Source organism: Rhipicephalus microplus, chromosome 5 (genome assembly GCF_043290135.1).
Source record: "Rhipicephalus microplus isolate Deutch F79 chromosome 5, USDA_Rmic, whole genome shotgun sequence".
Taxonomy (NCBI): Eukaryota; Metazoa; Arthropoda; class Arachnida; order Ixodida; family Ixodidae; genus Rhipicephalus; species Rhipicephalus microplus.
The window spans coordinates 156769611-156791928 of NC_134704.1; the positions used below are offsets into that span (position 1 = coordinate 156769611).

Below are 22318 nucleotides of genomic sequence, written 5' to 3' on the forward strand. Positions count from 1 at the left end.
TCAAGGGAGAAAGTTCAACCATTTTCTTCATGAAGCCCATGAAGAAATAGTTTGACAGCCATGACACTTTATTCAATGGAAGTGGCCACAAAGCTCCAATTTTTATGAGCGATGACAAACGCCTACTGTGGCTGAAGGGTGAGTTTTCTCAAATGTGGAAAAAATACAAGAGTTCCATCGAATCAGTGAGTGCTGGCATCACCAACGAGACGTACAAAGCCTTGCTTTTTACAACAAAGTCGACGGTGGAAACAACAAATTTCCTCCTGGAGCAAGACGTCAGTTATGTCCTGAGAAAGAAATTGAAAAGTGACCGCATCGAAGCAATCTTCGGAAGGGTGCGGTCAATGTGCGGCAGAAATGACATGCTGGATGCTAGAGCCGTCACCGCTGCTCTGGACCACACCGTCAAGTTGCACATCCAAAGACCAAAAGAAATCAAGTTATCTAATGCGGAAGTTGAGCAAAAGACTGTGATGATATCGTATATACTTGATAAGGACCTGAGGTCTTTGTTAGAGTACACGGCTTGTCCGTCTCCATCTGTCACCTTTTCCGGCTTAGCATACCTCGGCGGTTACCATAATTACTCGAATCTAACGCGCACCTTTTTTTCGGTTAGGCGAGTTCATAAATCGCATGCGCATTAAAATCGATTGCGAAAAAAAAAAAGAATACGGTCATTCTATTGCCATCGGCATTTCCAAAATGGCCGCCCCCTACAAGCTTTGGCATGGCGCGTCGGCCATTTCTGCCTATGTGTTTCGCATGTGCGGCACTTCGTACGTGTGCTGAGGAGTTCGTCATCTTGTAGTTCATTAGCATCGACGGCATGGAAGGGCCGACTCCAGAAACTCGACGAGTGCACCACGATGTGGCTTTTAAAAGAAAAGTCATCGCATGTGCCGAAACAGACGGACATCGGGCCGCATCGCGGTCATTCGGAGTTCCCGAAACGTGCGTGTGGGACTGGCGGAAACAAAAGCAGAATATTGTCAAAGATTCATGCAAAGGCTTCAGTGAACCACAGCAGGGTCGGTTTCCGCAAATTGAAGAGCTGCTCGGCGTGTATGAGATTGAGCAGTGAGCGGCACAGCGGCCCGTGACGACAGAACTGCTCCAAGTGCAGGCTATGCAGTTAGCCTTAGAAAAAGGGCTAATGCCGAGCCAGTTTAAAGCGAGCAGGTGCTGGCTAACTAACTTTATGAAGAGGAAAGGCTTTTCCCTTGGAAGGCGAACGGGCATATGCCAAAAGTTACCGGAGGAGTACGAAGAAAAGCTTCACAGTTTTCAGAGGTTCGTCCTAAACTAGCGGCACAACAACGGCTACCTGCTTGGGCAAATCGGGAATGCCGATCAGACGCCTCTTTACTTTGACATGCCTGGCACCACAACTGGCGAGAAGAAGGGGGCGAAGCAAGTTCGCGTGCCGACATCGGGCCACGGTAAAACTAGAGTGACGGTAATGCTCCGTTGCACATCAGATAGGCACAAGCTTCCCCCGTACCTCATATTTAAACGGAAGACGCTCCCGAAAGGAGTCGTTTTTCCCGAGTGGTGTGATCGTGCGGGCCAACGAGAAAAATGGGTGCGCGTTGCAATCGATGTCTTACTTTTTTTTTTCGTCGTGGAAACCGGGTGCGCGTTACAATCGAGAGCGCGGTAGAATCGAGTAAATACGGTACATCGCCAAGCTTATTACAGACCTCGGATGCAACTCTTGCGCTGCGCTGCTGACGACCAACAACAAGCAGCATCAGCTGTACAAGCTGCTACGAGCACGAGAGGGGCGAACTACACTACCCGAGGCCTGAGTTTGTAGCTCTTTTGAACAAGATAGTGGTCTTTTTTGATAAGACCTCTGAACACCTGCCAAGCAGAAATGTGCTAGAAGTTTTGCAAACAAGAGTCCAGCTGTACTTGCAACGCGCTCCCATCTTAAGCTGGCCTGAAAGCGTCGACGACAGCCACTCGCGACGATCCGCAGATCTCATAGCCAAAAAATTCCTAAGAATTCTCCTCGTAAACCACACGAACCAACTGACTGACGCAAACGACAAGCCTTCCACCCACACACAAACCGACTAGGAAGCAATTTAGGCTGTGAACAAGACATTTGTGAAGTCCGGCAAAGTTTTTCACTTGAACATGTTCAACTATTGCCAGTGCTTATGAGCAATACATATTTATTTTCAAACCTCAGAATGTCTACACGTTTGATGGCGGAAAGCTGTACTTCGGGCTCTTACATTTACACATTTTTCAATAAACTTAAGCTCGATGCACCTAGCGCAAATAAGAAGTCAAAACAAACCAATTCTGTGCCTTCAGCAATTAGGCAACTTGTTTTCCAACACGCGATGAGTGGAGAAGCGGGCCTGAACTCATGTGTTCGCGCGCTGTACGGAGCGGCAAAAGATGGCAGGGTCGCAGCGCCCCCCTCAAAGGAGTGGCGAGAGGCATGTGGCGCCACTGTGCACAATCCTCAGTACAGTAATAAGGACGTATTACCACGCTTTCTATAAGCTTCAAGTTCCACGGGGGCCCTCGTCCATACCTGTGTCATGTCCTCGACATCGTTGTCGTCGTCGTCATCGACCACATTGTCGGGTGTCGAAAGACTCCCCAAGATGCTGTCCTCCTCCTCTACTCCACTCCGCTGCCAGCTCGATGCCGCTTGAGCCAGGGCCTCGGCCAGTGCCTCGTCTTGACTGTCCACTGTTCGCGTTTCAGAAAATAAATGCAACACTTTCAGATCCAGTGCTTGCACTCTGCAGAACTCCACAGAACTGATAGCATTTGCTGGTGGACACTGTAGAAGAAATTAGCACCGTTCCTGCTTCCAAAGCTGCTGGCACCTCCATGTAAAATCCACTCCTCTACAAGCGATCAACTCTTCTGTCATCGCAACTTACCGACAGAGGTCCCTGACCCTCGAACTTGGCTTGAGAGAAGGTTACAATGACTATTTTGGATAGCAGATGTCTACTAAGCAAAGGGCCAATTTTTTAAGACATTTTCATCTGCTCATTGATATGAGCCACAGCCATCTGGTGAATAACATTGCCTATTGATCGGTCATCGTTGTTTTTGTCACACACGACAGCCCTAAACCCCACTTTCGTGAAATCACCCACTTGACGAATTTACAACGAATTTACAAATATTACTACACAGTCTTTAATGAATAAAAACCTTTAAGCATACTGAGACACATCATTGCATGTATGCTACCAGGGGCCCACCCATGATTCTAGAGAACTCTGCAGAGCTCCCCAGAAATTATTCTGCATGATTTCACCTAAAAGTAGTAATTGGTAAAACTAAATGAACCTATGTAGCGGCCACAGATCCAACATGGCAGGCAAAGATTTTAAAGAAAAGATTTTAAGGTAAAGATTTTAAGGATGATTCACGGTTAACAGATAATACCCCCCAAAGCTTCGCCCCATTCATCGTCATTCACTCCGTGGATATGCTGCGTTTTTTTTTTTTTTCTTGAAGTTGCGTCGTCCCGCCGATAGGTATTCGCTACAATCAGGGCGCACGGTTTTGTTACTTTAGCTGGTCGATCGCGTCTCGCGAGTGCTCTGACCTAATGGGAACATATCTAACACCGTGCTTTAGGGTTAGGGTCTGCGCGCTTGGATTGAATGATGACGCAAACTGCAGGTAGCCAATGTGACGCCGCGATTTATCACTGCAATTAGTGCAACTGAGAAAATTTTGAGGCTGGTCAGGCATTTTGATGCAGCATAGTGCTATTTCGGCAAATTTCATGGTTTTGGCGCAGCTCGACAGAGAAATGGAGATTTGTATCAAGTTGGTGTAATTGGCGCAGCTGTTGCACTTCTGCATATGATCGTCGTCTTTGTCAGTCTATGAAGAGTTTTGTGCACACGCCGTGCAGATGTGCCCAGGCGCAGTTCCGCAATTAGCGTAATACAGCAACGACAAGATTTGCTGTCACCATGGGTGTCACAAAGGGCCATTCATCGTCGTATTGCAGCCTCCTGCAAAACCACAAGAAATCACTTGTCATCCAGAAAAAATCGTGACGATTTCCGCAACATGGTAGCACCCCTTGTTCTCACTATAATTTACAATTCATGTTTGTTATCTACGCGTACTTCAAAAAACGCAAGATATGGGCTACATTTTTTACAGTAACCTTCTATGGACCGCGAGGGAGCAGCCGTATTTTGTTGTTAATCTTGTTATTGTTGGTTTCTTTTGATGCTTTGATAGTAGCTTGCTGCAATGTCAACGGCCGTGGTCATCACGGCCGTTGACATCCTCACGGCGGTTGACATCCTCACGGCGGTGACCGTTGACGGTCATCACGGCGGGCCGTGATCATCATGCAAGGCTGCCATGAAATCGGCTAAGTGTGCAGTAGCGTCGTAGTGCACGTTTCTGGGCGCCCCTTAAGATCACAACTTGAACAACTGCGTGAAAAGAAAGCTGCAAGGCACTTTTATAGAGTGCGCGGGCGTGGCACAGCAGCAGCACCTTCAACCACCGAAGATGAGTGAAGTGCAACAAAGGAGCTGTTTCCAAACATTGTACACGTACACATGTCAATCACAAAAAGCTAAGCGACCGTTTTTTTTTTTTCATGACTGCATTTCTTCTTTATCCAGAAAAAGTTCGCATAAAATTTGCCTCTCATAATAAATGCCTCTCCAACATTGCTACGATTTTTGAACAAAAAAAGTGCGTTCACTACGCGAGTAATTGTGGGTTTCGCACTCATAGTCTGGAAAAGTTAAGACCACTATATTCAGAGCCGTGTAAAGAAAAACACCTCGTCAAAATCCTGGAAAAGAAAGAGTGACATCAATCACTTACTCAACTTTCTTGCACAACTCTATATGATAGCCAAAGACATGGGAACAATAAATAAGCATTTCAACTTTAAGACAACTTCAATCTTACGCTAAGAATATATATAGTAATCACTAAATGGCCCCGAAGCACAAGACACAAGTGAGGAAGAAACACTCACAGATCCCATGGGAAGTGTCTAGCAGCGAGGAATGGTGCTTTTTCCTGGGCTGCTTGCCGAAGCCTGAGGCCAAGAGAATGGGTGAGAAAAAGAAGCAACCATCTCCCCAGACTATCGACATGCCCACCTACCCGTTTGGTCCTGCCTGCAAAAGCGAGAGAGAACAAGTGGCCCATCGTCAAACCATGCTCAGGGTAGTTTCATGGGTGCCGTCTAAAATTCGAGCTCAGCCGAACAACAGGAAACAGACATTAATTTACGACACACAGGCAGAACCATTGTTTCCTGCAATGAACATCTGGCTCCTCCCCGCACCAACACCAGCTCCATAGCTAACAGAAGCAGATACAAGGGACAATCCACATCTTCTACAAATACAGTCGAACACGGATGTATCAAACTCGAATGGGATCAGAAATTACTTCGATACATGAAAAACTTGATATCAAAAAATAGAGGCCCCGAGAGCTCACCTGTAGCGAATCATCACCTACAATAGGTGCATTCAAGAATGACAACTGATTCCGCACACACGCCGCAACAGGACGATTTATTTGCGTGAAAAAAAATTGCTAATCTTAGCCTGCTCCTTTGTTTTTGAAATGTTAAAGACCCTAGTCTCGATCTTACCAAAGCTGTCCTGCTGAGACAGCCCAGTTCTCCTCCATGCGGTCGATACAACATCAAGTGATGCCGAACCCTGTCGCCACTTTAGCGGCGAAGTACGCATGTGTAGCCAGCGCCTCGTCTGGACGGTCTTCCTCATCACTTGAGCTATCGGCCTGCGCATCCCAGGTCCCTCTGACTGCAGCTATTATGTCCTCGTCAGTGAGGCTCGCAATGGTCTGGAAATTGCAGTCCGCTTCCACAAGTCGTCCACAGACACGTGTGGAACTGCTGCCGGGAAGCAGGACGACAACTCATGAAACACGTCTCCTATGCACTCATTGTCGTCGTTTTCACTTGTTTCCACACGTTACCTCGTCTCGAAGCCTGCATTGCGAGGCTGTTGACCACTGTGTCCGTCTTCACGTCGCACCAGGCATTGAAGATCTCTGCGGGAGAAAACTTTGCGGAAATTTCTGGCCACATCATCCACAGCTAGATGTCCTGGTTGCTGACAGCTTCGCTTTTGCCAGAATTCGTTTTGCCAACAATGTAGTAGCGCTGCTTAAAAATGTGAAGCCACCCGGTGTTTTCGGGGAAGTTGTTTCACTGAGGGCAGCGGCAAACCATTTGGCCTTGGCCGTCAGCATGGGGCCATCCACTGGAATGTTCTTTGTGCGCACTTATAAAACCAGGCATGGTGTCTTTTCTACGTTCTCGTGGGCAAAAGCGCACATATGACAGGCTCCCAACGTTCACTGCTCTGCTGCCTTTGCTTTGATATCTGCTTTGTTGTTCAACAAGGTGCTCAGAGTGCTCTGTGGTATCCTGAAGTCGTCCACGATGGTCGAACATTTCTCGCCCGCCTCAACACGCTGAATAGCCTTCAACTTCGTCACAAAGTCAAGGGTCTTGCGGTTCTTGACGCTGGCCATAGCTACACGAGAAGTCGAAAATTCGAAAATTCCGCAGCGGCTTTGCACAATGCTGCACATGCAATCGTACGTAGGAGACGCGACAACAGAAGCAAAGCGCTTGCGACTCGTGAAGCGATTGCTATCTGCCAGTGCAACAGCAAAAAGCGCGAGTTGTGGTTGGGTGATCAAAACTCGAAAAACGGCAACAAAAATACAAGGCAAAAGAAGGAGGACGTCGACTCCTTCGTTCTTGCTCTCCAAGCTGACGGGTATGTGGAGAAAGCATGAGAAAGAGAAAGAGAAACGAAAAAAAACAAGCGGTTTCGCAAGTTAGAGATTGTGCAGTTCGAGCCCTCCCGCCCTTACGTTCTTGCGAGCATTTCGGGTTTTGACGGAGCCGTAGTGCCACGAGGAGGTCGCCGGGCGTGCGCCAAAACGCGGTCTTCCAACTCGCGCGCTGAGCTGTGCTGCTGCGGAGTCCGCAGGGCGCGGCGGGTGCTGAAACGATCCTTCCAGCTCGTGCAGCGTTCGATATATTGGAAGGCAGGTAAAAATACTGTTTGATTTAAATGTGCGAATTTTTATACTTATACACAGACATTTCAAGGGGATAACTTACAAGTTCAATATACCCAAAAATTCAATATATGTGGGTTCGATATTACCGTATTCAACTGTAGCACATAGGTATTACAAGTACCGAGTTTTCGCAAGTACAATTAGAATGAGTATGAAACAGTACCTGATTGCAGAAATTAGTTCTATTATTAAAGGGGAGGGGGGGGCAATACGGAAGCTTGTAAATGTTTAATAAATCTTGAAGGGCCAGAGTAGGGGCTAGTTGGTTGTACATACTTCACACTTGCAACATGCTGTCTGAACACAAAGAAAAAGCACACAAAACATACGTAGCCCACAACACGAGTACGAAAGATCGTGTTGTATAATACATGTTTTTGTGCATTGTTACGAAGACGCGACACCAACACGGTCCCGAAGGCGCCACTGCTCCGAACTCCGCCGACATGGTCACCAGCCGTTAGGTAGCGTGTGTTATTCAGCTCACGACTGCTTCTGCGCAGAGCTAATAGACGAGCGGACGAGACGACGGTGAGTTAAGGTAAGGTATATGTACAGGATAGAAAAAGAGGCGTTACAAATTCGGCACTGGGGCCGACAGCTTAGGGACTCGAAGCGCCGAGATGTCTTCTCTCGCACGCATCCGTCAGCTTCTCTCTCTGTTACGAAGCGCACCGCCGACGAAGTTACGAAGTGCGCCACGACACTCGCCGCTGCCAAGGACAACGGGCGCGCCAACTGCGTGGAGACTTGAAGCAACGAGAGGCTTCTCTGACACATAGGTCTACTGCTGGTGACGCGCCGCAGGGCTTTTTTTATAGGCACCGGGTAGATCCTTTGAGTCATCAAACGTGCAACCAGAAGCGCCGCTGACCGGGATGTCAGAATCCTTCAATGGGGACCCCCCGCAGCGCGTGGTTGCGCCCAAGGACGAGGGATGTTGCCACGCATTGCACAAGACTCGCCAGACTGGAAGGCGCCGACTGCTTCAACGGCTCGTGGGCTGAGGAAGCTCGCTGTGCGTTGTGTGACAGACCGGCACCACCACTTGCTGACGTCGTTGAGTTGATCGCGTTAGGCAGGCTCGACTGCTGGCCTTGACGCAGATTGCCTTTGCAGAGGCATTTACGTTGGGTGTGGACTCGCAGGCGTAACAGTATCTTTCTTTGTGGTCAGGCAACACGTCACGAGTGTGAAATAAAACTTGTTGAATCCAACAAGTTTCGAGTTTCGGTGGGCAGTAAAACAGTTTTGTCTATGAGTTTAGTTTTTCCCCACATTTGAGACTGAGTCTTTCTGGCAAGAATGAATCCCCTCCATATGGTGGGAAAAAGGATGGTTCGAGGGTCTCAGTGATTACCGTATGCACTCGCGTAATCCTCGCACTCGCGCAATTCTCACTCCCTACCCCACGCCCCCATTAATACCATTTTTTTTTTCAGCAAGTAATTATCGCACCTCTGAAAATTGCAGCCATAATGTCCTCTGCTCCTTCCAACCATTAATGATGACAGCGCACAACATCCTGACGCCATCTCTTAAGCATATTCATACTATCAACGCAATCCAGTCGAATCCAAGCCAAAGAGGCAAATGTTTGTTGTGATGTCTTAGTACATTGTTATGTGGTTATACTATAGGGCGATACAGAAGCTACACAGCTGCTTTCAAGTTGAAAGTGACTGATCATGCACTAAACAACGGCAACAGGGTTGCCGGTAGGCACTTTGGTGTCAAGAAATTTTGTTTTCACTACTGGCAACGGCAGCACAGACAGCTGAAAGCCACCAAGATGTGCTGGGCCTTCTGTGTGCCTAAGACTGGGACACATGGTAAAATTTTATTTCGACAGAAGGTAGCTGATGATGATTCCGTGTTAGACGGTCGTCAGCCCAAGATTGACGTCGTACGCTAACCTTTTGCGGGCTTCCATTGAGTGACAAAGACTAATGCAACACCCACAATGCCTGCAAGCTTTGTGTATGGTATTCAAAAACTCCCAATGGTTTGCTTGCATCTTTTGTGCCTCAAATATATCTTGCCTTGTGTTGAACCTGTGGTTTTATTGGTAAGATAAGTCTTAATTAGTATTTCTTAAAGCTTTTAGTTAGTTGCTAGCGTGAAAATTTGAACTTGCAGCCACTTCGTTTTTTGTTTTTGTTTTTTCTCTCGCTTTACGTTTTGCAGCCAATTTTCGCCGTGTAATTTTCACAACTTCTAATTTTTCACCGGTCTTTGCGAAAAAAACAAGTGTGAGGGTTATGCAAGTAGATACGGCAACCTTCAGGGGGGGGGGGGGGGGGAGAATCGGGGGCATGCAAGCATTCTATCACCGCTGTTCAAATGCGATCTGAGAAATGGCCCATCAAAAGAGTAAGTATGCCTTTAGCAAAGAGTCATATGTAACCATACATCACACGTTCAGTAGCTATGATGAGACATGAAATATGCCATCCCTACACAGAACTGGCATAAAGGAAACCAGTGCCCAAATGCAGACACGCTAACTTAGGATGGTATAAATTTATTTGGAATGATTTTATTATTACCACACGGCGTACTACACCTTGTCAGTCATGGGTCCCCACACGTACACAAATACGAGATCACTAGTTTAAATCTTTTGGAAAGAAATAGTTTTAAAATATTTACTCATGGCACATCTTTTATTGTGTGCAAAATGAATGCTCCAGGGCTAGAATATGTTTTGTTATTTCGAAGCTACCACTGTAAAGTGTGTTCGGTGACTTTCAGGCTATCATTTTGCCAAGACTCTGCCAGGTGTTCCTTGAGAAGCCTTGAGAAGACTCAACATGGCAAGAGGCACTCACTCTTCCACCACTGGCCTGCTCAGCAGCTTGTCAAGCCTGGCCAGGTAGAACTGCTCACTCTCCGTCGGGGGGAAGCTGTCTTCCTCTGCAACAAACAAGTACAAAAACAGTGACTGGTGGATAGAAGGTTACACATGCAACGAACAAGTTCTGCAGGAGCGCTTCAGCTGGACTAAAGTAGTTCCGAACACACAGATGCCCCCCCCCCCCCCCTCTGCACATGGTTCTGCATTCCAATCATGGGTGAAGATAATTTGTATATAGATGAGTGAAGAGTTTCCCTGTAGACATCATCACACTTCCATAAAACCTTGCAGTACCATATCTCGAGGAATATGCACATTCAGGGTTGTGCGAATGTTCGAACTGCTCAGTATATTTTCAATAGTGTTTGCTACACTCAGTGGCAATCTTTCTATGCAGCATGTGGAAGCTACAGCACTAATGCGCATGCTTGCAACCGCACCAAAAAATAGTAATCAGGCCTACTGATCATATTCTCATTTGCCTTGTTCAAATAAATGTCGCTTCATTTACTATGAAACTCAAACGGTTTCGGGAAGTTGAAGGTAAAATACAGTTACCGTTCTCTTTGCAAGAATGCTTTCCTTGTCTTTCCATTTTATTGACGGCACCACCTTTCAGCACAGCCGTTTTCCAAACTAAACATGGCGTCTGTCACTTTAGAGCATGGCCACAAACAGGCTGTTTAGTTCTCCAAGGAAAATACATCAGCAATATGACACGAAAACGTACACAGTACGATCTAATGTTTCATTCACATTCTTCGTGTATGCAATTTTCTCGGGATGTCTACCAATTTGATATTTCTGAATTCTCTGACTTTTCCAGAATTTCCATGATGATTAAAAGCAAATTCCATGTACGTCTGCTTGGAAAACTTTGCGCACTGGAAACAAACACTCGAGTGATGAAAAAAAAATCAGGCGCTCCATATGAAATAAGTAAACATATTTACCAGACAAACTGAGAATGTTCCAAGCGCATGCGGTAAATGTGAAAAAAAAAGTATATCTGGCAAAAATAAAACCCCTGAGCCAGGCAGTGAGCAAGTCAGCTGTTTGATGCTCTGAAGAGCCAGGAAGCAAACACACAAGCTAAAAGTAACAGAAGATGAAAGTTTGAAAGAGCCTGCGATAGTACAATATCGCAGTGAAAGCTGATGGGAAACGTAAAAGTGGTGCCATCTCCAGGGATACATGTAAAATGAGGACACGGGAACCTGGGCAGTTCTGCCACTGGAGTATAATTTAGATTACTATAATGCTTGTAGCCCACGCCGCTTAGGATGTGGAAGGGATTAAATTAGATCGACCTGAACTGCAGTATTTACTGACTCAACTATTTAGAATGTGGATTGGACTAGATTTTATTCGACCTAGATTGCTGTGTTTACCATTGATTTAGGTCCTCACCTAATTTGTGTACCTCAAAAATATACTTTTCAGCACAAAAAAAATGAATAACTACTACTCACGTATTCCGTGTACCTTGCCTTGTCAACGAGTAACGACTACATTGCAAGAACAGAGCCGCACTGCAAAATTTTTTTCTTCCTTTCTCCGAGCACATGGATGTTTGTATTCTATGTCTCTGGGCTCTGACACTAGAAGTGCAACGAAAGTCCCCGGACGGCTGCACGAGACAGTTGGCACAAAACGCGAGACGCGAGCATGCGCAGTAGAAGTGTAGGCACCACGATCGATACCGGATTTACGAGCAGGAGCAACTATTAGAAGAGTGGACATCACTGTTGACACCGGATTCCCGAGCAGGAGTAACTATAAAATGCTCGGCATTTAAAAGAAGCTTGCATCATATCTGCACGAGAAATGCAGATACAGACAACTGTAGATACGCTGAACAGGAGTGACGGGATGCTTCTGACAATGTACTCTGGCTACTTATGCGACATATTCAGGCGTACTTAAGCACACTGTGCGTTTCTTATGGCTTTTATTGTGAACAAGGCTCTTTGCCATATAGGGTACTGAAACGTCAGTAAACTTTGTGTTCTATAGGCCAATGTATCCTTTCACATTTACACTCAGAAACAAGAGCTATGCACTGTCTTTTTTTTTTCACATGCCTTCTAGCAGCTCACTGCATTTGCAGCTGAGAGAGAGACTTTGTAAGCTTTGATCAATGGTAATGCTAATTTTTTGTGACGGTCGCACAGAACGTTTGTCAGTTTCCATGACCTGGCCAGGTTTTTCAGAAATTTCCTAACTTTTCCATGTTTTCCAGGTTGGTAGACACCTTTTTTCTAGACGTGTTAACAATCTGAGCAAGCTAAACTGGTATCGGCCAAAAGCTACCATACTACTTGCGGAGCAATATGAACATGCAGAATCCCCACCTCCATAGCTTTTGCTTCAATGTCAAGATAAGTTGTTGCCTGTATACTCGATTCGCACCAAAATTTCAATATTCTATGTATTCAAACTTCCAGAAAGTGACCATGATGGCTCATAATAACGAAAACAAATGTAGCCCTAAATCAGCATGCAGCATGCTTGGTCTTGCATTTTGGGGTGTTAACTTTTACCAGTACTTTGATCACTCACAACACCACAAGTTCAGCGGGAGGGGGGGGGGGGGGGGCTGTGGCCGGTGCATAAAATGCCCATCCATGGTACCAAAGAGCCCATGCGTGATGGGATTCATGGCTTGCGACCAAGTGCATTGCGGCCTCTTCACTTGTGCATGTCCACTAGCGCAATGCTCCTACTCATCTAGTTCAGATTCGTACATCAACACAGTGGGGGAAAAATGAGGCCTAGCCTTGACTCCAAGCAGTAAGCTTGGTCGTAGTGTGCGGAGCCACGGTGCCCAACATTTCAAAGTACGCCATGCTCGATTGAGAGTACAAAGATTCACACAGCATTGGCTTTCATCTCGAGGTCCTCAGTGTTGCTGGTCCCCTCTTTTGGGAGTAAAAGTTTTGATCATCATGATCAGTGTTGCCACGACACTAAACATACGGTAGCAGATTTTTTTATTGAATATCAGTAAATATCATCAGATATTAAAGTTTTGTCTTTATGCTTCGTTACTGCTTTGCTAATTTAGCGCTTATATTGTTAATCTAGTAAATATAAGGACTTTCAGATTACTAGTGTCCCATAGGTGTCAACCTAGCACGATTCAAAGCTGATTAAATATGCAAAGGTTTCTCGTGGTACTTAGCACGTTGAAACAGGCATGACGAACCACCTGCTGAAGAAGACTGGTGGATTGAGAGAATAGCCGCGTCATTTGCAAGCAGGGGTGGGTGCAACATTTTTCCGAGAGGGGATCAGCTTACGGGAAGTGCATGGTGAGCAATGGAAGCCCCTAACAGATCCTCTTGTTGGAAGTACGCAATAAAATTAAGAGGGGACGAGGCGGTTCTGCTTGCCTTTGCCTGCTCTCTGGACCCACTCCCACAAGAGTGTTTTACAACGCCAGTGCATTGATATAGATGCACCTCAAAGTACTGCAGGCAGCCAAAAATTCTGGAGCCCTCCATTACGGCGTCTCTCATGATCATGTTGTGGTTTTGTGATGTTAAACATCAAGAATTATTACATCATAATATATCGCACGCCATCTCTTCGTCTTATTACGTCTTTGCGCGCTATTTCCCTTAGAAGCATGTACCACGTAGTCAACGTCCCCATGGTGTTGCAATATTTCCCCATCGGCTTTCTTGCCTCGGAGCCATAAAGGCTTTTCCAAAAGCAATGCCTGAATGTCACATCTGTGAGCAAGTTCTGCTTATTTTGTACACTTGGAAAAACAGAGAAGTGGCAGAGAGAAAAAGCAGGAGAGTATAGAACAAAAAAATAATAGTAATTCCTTCCGGTAGCTGTGGTCGAAAAGGTCAGTTGCAACTTCGTTTGCTAACACATGAGCAATAAAATTCTTGCAAAATGCCGATGTGATTCCGAAAATCTACAAGTGGATTTCCTGCAAGAGCACTTCACACGCGCTAGCACTGGCTAACAGGCACGTTTCAGGTGTACAGTGAATTAAGCTGTACACTGCACAGAGCAAATAGGAGAAAAGACAAAAAGGAAAGGCAGGGATGGTGTTGATGGAAAAGCATTTTTATTTTTATTTTTTTGTTCAATTCTGTTGTGCAAGCTGTTTGTTTGAAAAATACTTGCTCACGCATTCCTAGCAATTATTTTGCTGTGTCATTTGAGTGAGCTTATGGCATTCCCTCATCTTTTGTCTGTCAACACATGGCACCACATCAAATTAAACTCGACACCGGAAAAGTAGCAGCTTTTGCGATAGTTTCTGTAGAAAATAAAGTCAGTAAATTTAGACGCCTTATCACTCAACAGAAAATTTCAAAAACCAGTAGATCTACTGATAAATCAGCAGCCATGGCAACACTGAGTCTGAAGTGCTGATAACCAGGACAGTTTTGTCAAAGATGTGCGATGTTTGCGATGAGCAAAGCACACTGTCGTAATCTGATGATTGAGCTTCTCCTTGCCACCGCCAAGCTACAGCATAATTAAGTTACAAGTGATCATCGAGTCATCTACACAGAACAATTGCAAAAGCATGACCTTATAACGCGGTTTCCGGCAGCAATGACTTCACGATGCGCAAAACACAGATAACACTCTCTGAGCAAGGATCAAACCAACAGCATGGCGTGTTGGAGCAGCATGCGTGTTGGAGCAACATAGCGGACGCAGTCAATGGGAGTCCTCGAGACAGACCTCGCACATTTGCGTTTTGTATGCTTGTTTCTGAATGGAAGACCTAACTGAAGCGGAAAATTCGAAGATTGATAAATACTCTTTCCGATTACCACAAATAGGTTCCTGGTTGCGCTACTACAGAGCTACAATTTTTTTTTACGCCAGTTTTTTTTCTTTTTCAATTTAAACAATGATTTTTGCTACCTCTGCAGGTACAACAAACTTTTGCTGTTGCAGGTAGTTTTTAGCGAAGATATTTCGTAATAAGAAAATGGGTTACGGAACCTGAAAATGTGATTCATAGAACATCTTATCAACCAAGCAAAAACAAATGCTTTCATGCTCTCATCTCGTGAGATTATGCTTAGGGATCCTCTGCAACTTTTTTCTCCGCACTTTTACCTAAGCATTAAAAAAATATTCGAGAAATATTACAAAGTTATCTGATTCAATTGCACTTAAACTATTATTCGAATTCCCATCATACTCAAAATTTTGCTGTTCACACGACCCAAGTAAATATGTTTAAAACTTTTGTTCTAGAACCCACTAACGACATTTACGGACACAGTTCAACGACAGCACATACCTAGCGAAAGGGGTTCCCATGAGACCGGTTCCTGCCGCCGGTCTTCTTCTTCTTGCCACAGAGCTGCCAGTCCCGGGCTGAGCACATCTGCACAACCAGCAATAACAAGACAGTGCAGCTACCACGTGGAATGGCATCAGCAAAACACAAGCAGGCTCACTGGCGCAGGGTGAGCAAAGTGGCTGCAAAGGTCTGGCCACACGCATGGCGAACAAACTAAACTTACAAGGGAAAGCCACACCTGCAGCAGCATGGTTCACCACAACACTGGTGATCGTGGGTGCAACCGCAGTTGACAAGCTAGCAAAACAAAACACGTATGAGGTACGCTGGCTATTCTATTTTTTGAAGTACTCTGTTTCCAATAATGAGACACAGCGTAGTGATGACAATCTAGCAAAACAAAACACGTATGAGGTACGCTGGCTATTCTATTTTTTGAAGTACTCTGTCCCCAATAATGAGACACAGCGAGTGCACACAACACGGCAGCGTCACCAATCGAAGCCCGTGTCCACTGACACTGAACGAGCATAAAACAAAAACTTCGAGCATGCTCAAAGTATAGTAAATATTAAGACATAGCATTTTAAAGACTATAATTTGCATTCTACCAAAAGTCAAATCCTGCTACTATTCAAAGTTGTTTCGGCTCTCTTTGATTAAAAAAAAATGGCATTGGGGCAGGCCTAGTTTCAATTTTAAAAATATATTTATTGTGCAGTAACGATGATGACAAATATGCCTCTTTGCCTTTATAGTCTGTGATATAAACTATTCGAATTCAATTCGAAGTTATTAGACCAAAATCACTATTTGCACAAGCCTACAAATTGTTGCTATTGTAGTCATCGTTTCACCGGTGAAACAGATATTTATGTTTTTCAGCTTTTATGGTTCGACGATCTCCATTGCAGAGCGCATGCTGCGTGCTGTGCTCAGCGGTTGTTCGGCAGCGGTGCGGTGAGTTTTTCGCAACACCGCTACCGTCTTTAGGTATGCATACAAACGCCACCTTGACAAGATTCATGCATTTTGTTCACGTGGCCCAAGATTCGTGCATGAACCGAAATACGACGTGACCAAACTACACTGGGTAAAGATGAGGCTGCATCCTTCGTGTAGCCAATGCGTGTTGCTCGGTCGATGTTAAGATGCAGCTACATTTGGCGTAGTGCGTGCATATTGCCGTTTAGCTGGAGCTTGGTGAAGCAGATCAGATTGGCGCAGAATGACGCAGCACTTCCACAGCTACATTCGGTGCAGAAACTATTCTGACAAACTCTTCTGAAATGTGCAGCGGATTTCAAATGAGGACACAAGCATACAAACGGTACATGCCAAATTAATTAGATGTACCAGTAGAGGTGCTGAAACACAGTTAACAGCAGCCATGCTCAAGAGCAGACGAAAAGAAATTTCACATTTTTCACAATTTCACTATTGAATGAACTACTTCAAATTTACATTTAAAACTGCTTCCAAACAGAAATGATGGTCTCATGCGGTGGCCTTTTTTTTGTGATCATTATATAGCCACCATTAACCAAGCACAGCATTATAGCTTCTCAATTATTCTACTCATTTTCAACTAGCACAGCACATATAATCACTTCTGCAAAATACAGTCACAGAAAATTCTCGTGAAATGTAATTTCACACTGCATTTACTAAGGAGAACATCTGCTGTTGGAATTTCGCGATTGCTTAAGGTATGAGGGGTAGCGCATGAACAGTGCAATCTATATGCTAATAAGCAGTATAATTACTCATAGTATGAATTATGCATTCTCCCTTTAAACATTTAAGCAATCACATTTTCTTTAAACAAATGGGAACGACTGTCGGCCAAAATGCATGATTTGTTAAGAACTTGATTATCTTTATTGCAATAAGCAGTGACTGAACTCAGACCCCCGCAAGCTTTGAATGCCATTCCACACCAACTTCCACACTTTACTACCATTCTCTCAAATAACAATGTCACAAGATTTGCCCTTGACAATAACTTTCTACTGCCAAAAGTTCGCACCAATTATGGTTAACAAACCATTCATTTTTCCGGAATTTCTTTTTGAAATAGTTTACCTTCCAACATTAAAGTATGCCGTTCCCTGAAGGTAATTAAATCGAAGTTAAAAAATCATATCATGTCAACTAACTAGCCTGTTTTGCTGTTTCTTAATTGATTCCTGTTCATTGTGAGTTGCGTTCTGTAATCACTTGTTATTGTTTCTGTGAGATTACAAGAGTATATTCCTACTTTATTTGTTTCAATTGCATTTTACTGTAGCTCTGTCTCCCTGCTATGTACATCACAATCATTCTCAATTCTACATTGTACAAGAGGTCCCCTTGCAGTCTCTGACTATGGGACCTCTTTCTGTATATCATGCACATGTATTCTTCTTCATTTAGCACAATAAAACCTTCTGTTCTGTTCGACTAATCACGTTCACCGGAAGCTGAGTTCAGAAATGCATACAGGCTTTACGTTTTGGACACTACTTCTACTTTGCTCAAGCGAATCCACTCACAATATCACAAAGCGATCCAGAGCACGAAGGAAACATTGTTTTGGATACATCTACATACAGTGACTGCACCGCTGATCTTTCACATTCTGGTTGAATTCCCACACTTTGAGCCTTCATATACATCAGCATCTACTCTCTCAGATAATTCTTTTAGGGACTCCCCATGGTTTGTGGAGGCCAGGCATAAAAGCCTTAAATTTTCCAAGGGAAGAATAACAAGGTGGTGATGCCGAGGAAGCATATAAGCCAACTGTGAGGGGAGCTTGAATCCAATGATTCATTCAGTGCCTCCACAGCACCTTTCTCGTTGGCGTTGAGTATGTCCTTGGCGCAGCAGTCCAGCTCCAGCTCGCACGTTGTCTGCTTCTCCAAGTCTCCAAACAGCTCCCTGTATAAACAGTACATAAAGTCACTAACCTATCAACACAACAGGAAAAAAACGGAATGTAGGGTGAACATGGCTGGGGTCACTCTCCCTAAACATCTGTGGTGCCCTCTGGGCATGGTGGTAACTGAGGAGTGAGTTCTAAAGGCCTAGATATAGTCCGGCGTGTTCAACGCATGAGGTGACGTGTGCCTATGTAAAATACGCTAGGCACGTGCAGCCAGCAACGGCAGCCAATTCATCACTCTAGAGCCTCGTGCACTCACCATACCGCAGCGAGCTGTTTCGAAGTGGCGCATGCGCACTGTCTTCGTCAAACGTGTTCGCAGCCTTTGTAGCTCAGCGTTGTTCGGTTGCCACGTAAACAATTTTCTTGCTCTTTGCTTCTCAATCGACACCTTTTCATTGATGTACATTATTTTCTCGCTGCGTGCACTGTTGGACTTCGCATCAGGAACATCTTGCCTCACAAGCATTGCTTGAAATGCTCAGGAAGCCAGAAAATAGCTACTGAGATCGCATCGAAAACGAAAGCGGACCTATGTACATATGAGAGTGCATTACGAAGGTTTCCCAGGCATTTATTTTTCTTTTTGTGTCGCAGCTGTCCACGGTGTTGCTAGCCTACACGCACATGTCATCTATAATCTCTTCGAGTAGACACAGAATAATGTGGCCATTGTTCAATCTCGAGTAAACCACGGCCGCACTTTCCAAACGCGCCTCACGAACCGCCATTTTGCAGACCACTTATGCTGCGGGCAGTGTATTGTAGTATAATGACAGCGCGTGGAGCGCGTAAAATAGGAACATGCTCTATTTCTGCACCGATGTCGCCAAGCACGCCAAACTACACCGGGCGCGTCGGCTATGCTGTCACACCAAACTATAAATTCTCCACTTTTCTCTGGTGTAGCCTAACTATGTCCACTTGGTCACGCATACGCTCTACGCCGGACCCTATCTAGACCTTGACAATCGTGACGCATCATAAAAAGCCACATATGAGTTGCAAAACTCTCCGTGGGCTCCTTGTATGAAACTACAAACCCATCATTGCCTGAAACGAGACTGTTTATTGTGATGCCACCTGTAGGCCACAAAATGTGCTAATAAATTAATTTTTTGTGTGTTCCAGTGCTCAAGCTCGCAAGCAATGCCAGATTGATGAGGCAAGCAGCATGCTTACACTTGTGGCTCCCATTTTATCGATCATACTGCAACCATACAGGCTTTCAGCTTTACTGGAAAGCACTTCTAATTCTTGCCGCAGTAATTTACACAATGACAGCAACGATTTCATTTATCATGGTGATGTGGTGCACTTTCTGTCAACTCCAGGTGGCACACCAATTTACTATCTTCGTTTAAATAGCAGTAATGAAAAAAAAAAGCCAGCTATGGGTCACTACCAAAACGGTAAAGACAAAACAAAAAGAGAGGCATTTTATCACTGATTGATATGGTTGATAGATGCCGTAGTAGAGGACTCTGGATATTTCGACCACCTGGGTTCTTTGTGCACCAAAATCTGAGCACACAGGCCTACAGCATTTTCACTTCCATCGAAAAATGCAGCCGCCGCAGTCGGGATTCGACCCCATGACCTGCGGGTCAGCAGCCGAGTACCTTAGCCACTAGACCACCGCAGCAAGGCAGGCATTTTATGATAACTTAAGGCCAAGCACTTCACCGTTTTAAGCGAGGTTGAGTTGACTTCGCAAAACAGAGAATGAGGTTGATGAAGCATGTTCTGACTGAATGTGAAGATATTCACCCAGGTGTACATTCAGGCACAAGCCTACATGAACCCTTGGGTTTTGGGGTAAATAATTGAAAGCTCAACATACCCACAATAGAAATAAGTAAGAGACGTTAGGAGTATTGATTTTTTTCTCCTTATTATTTCACAGAAAATTATCTTGAAAACATATTGGCTGTTTCCAGGATATCACAGTGGTGGACTTGGAACACTTTTTCAAAACTGAGAGCACACAGGGCTGACTGCGCTATCAACTGGCTGGTCAAATCCTGTGCAGCCAATAAAGTTGCAGAACGTTCACGACAGCATCACATGAGGCTAAATAACATTTATTAATGAGAACGTTTCTGACAAATAAAAAACGAGCTCTTAATTGGGAACGTGCCTTTGGGAACCAACTTTTTTGTTTCTGGTTGGATCTTGATGAATATTGGCTTCATGTCCTTCCATAAAAGAATGGCCTCATAGTGCTTCCATAAAAATTTCGAGGTGATACCACGAAAACTCAATGAGAGACAAATTATTTCTTAATTGAACCTCGTGTAGAGGCTATAGGATTTATCAAATGATGTAAATAGTTGGTAATTACTGCACATGCTGCCAGCTGTATACTGAAAGGGGCTGGTTTCTCAAAGTAATTTTTTTGCAATACTAAAACATAGTGCACGTTTTCTCTAGTGCCACTGCAATGAGCACACTTGCGCTAAAAACAAGCCCTACAAAAAATCCTTAAGGTAGTAAAATGAAAAGATAAGATTACAGCCCCTTGCAGCACAGTTCAAGGAGTGTCACAAGACAAACGGAATCAAAATCTGTGCAGTGGTTGCCGAGATATCTGCTCCACGAACTGAGCATAATGCAAAAAAAAAAAAACACTGCAGACAAAACTGCGTTTAAAGTTTCACCTTCTCTTTAGGTTTCTAAGACACCTAAAAATTGTGATCTTAGGTTTGTCTTGTGATAATTGACTTCTCAGACATGTGGCCTTTTCCCAGTGTGCCTTCGCTGGTTTTTTATTTCATAATCTCCTTCTTTTCACCCACAAAGAACAAGAATGGGTTTCAAACCAAGTTATCTGTATGAAGGAGTGGCGCGATAGGCACGACAGAAAACATTGTTATTGAATAAGGCAATATACTGAAATTATTACACCTTTCTTGTGTTCAAGCTGTCGTTAACACAATTAAGCACTTTTTGATTACAAATAATCACTGATGCTAATCTACGAGGCTTTCATTGTTTCCGAACATTCATAGACGCTCACAGGGATACCAAGCACAGCTCCAAGCACGTCTAAATCGCATCACTAGGGCTTATCGACAGCACTCCATGTGACCGTGAAGTGCGCGGCTGCGTGGACAGTGCAGCTGGCTCGTGATGCACTTGGCGGCGACATTCGGTGTCGAGGCTCGGAATGTGTAGCTATGATGACAAAAATTGGCACACACTGTGCTTAGTATTGCATTTTCAAGTGCTGACGTGGGAAACTGCCTGCCTCTGTTCTGAGCAATAGTTGACAGTGAAGGGGAGGTTGACGAGCTTGATCGTCAGGGGTCCACTGACAATGCGTAAAGTACCCGTCCGTGGTTGATGCGAGTGATGCGAGTGAGTTGAGCTAGCGAGTGATGTGCTTCGTTGTATGCAATGAAGCACGTTGCCACGAGTGCGCTAGCGCATTGTTCCTGCCTGCAAAAATCGAGGTTTGTCTCGCCGTCAATGAAGTTAGGCTTAAGCACGACCCTTATGGCACGGCACACGGTCTGCAAGCACAGTACACCACAGTAATGTGATCGAACATACGCTTACAGCTCCGAACTAAAGCCCAATCAAATCCTGAGTGACCGTCGAGCCATGAACATGTCACGAAGTAGCAATTTAGAAATTTCCAACAGCCATGTCCTGGCAACGCACAAGCAGCAGACGACGATCTCCCGGGGCGAGCATCGGGCCAATGGCCAGGTGAGCTGGGGCAACATAGCGGACGCAACCAATCGGAGGCCTTTTAACATTCCTCAAGTATTTGCTTCATTTGCTTTTTGCACGGTTCTTTTTGAATGGAGAAGCCAGCTGACACAGGGAATTCGAACACGGAGAAATGCTCTTTCTAATGTGACAAAGAAGCTCACTCCCGGCTGCCCCATCCCGAAGTTATAATTTTATGAATATCGCTGTTTTCTCCCAATTTCTAGAGCAATTTTCGCCACCTAGGAAGCAAAACAAATTTTTTGAAACACCTCTGTGTAGTTTTCAGAGTAGATAGTTTGGAATCAGACAGAAAAAAAAGGTTCCAGAAACTAAAACTTGATTTTCAAAAGATCGATTTTTTTGCCAATTATCCCGATCCCTAAGTTGCGTACCCCCTTAAGGGGGGCCACTGTAC

At 44.8% G+C, this 22318-nt stretch overlaps 1 protein-coding gene across 2 annotated transcripts in view; it reads right to left on the reverse strand.

Moving 5' to 3' along the window:
- PolZ1 (DNA polymerase zeta catalytic subunit) overlaps nucleotides 1–22318 on the reverse strand; it is a 282317-nt gene that overhangs the window by 119238 nt on the left and 140761 nt on the right. For both annotated transcript variants that reach the window (XM_075896104.1, XM_037424966.2), the window contains exons 8-13: nucleotides 18091–18179; nucleotides 15255–15341; nucleotides 9942–10026; nucleotides 5140–5153; nucleotides 5009–5071; nucleotides 2558–2718 (exon numbers count right to left, since the gene is read on the reverse strand). In XM_075896104.1, the coding sequence (XP_075752219.1) occupies nucleotides 2558–2718; nucleotides 5009–5071; nucleotides 5140–5153; nucleotides 9942–10026; nucleotides 15255–15341; nucleotides 18091–18179 (499 nt within the window). The remainder of the gene's footprint in view (nucleotides 1–2557; nucleotides 2719–5008; nucleotides 5072–5139; nucleotides 5154–9941; nucleotides 10027–15254; nucleotides 15342–18090; nucleotides 18180–22318) is intronic.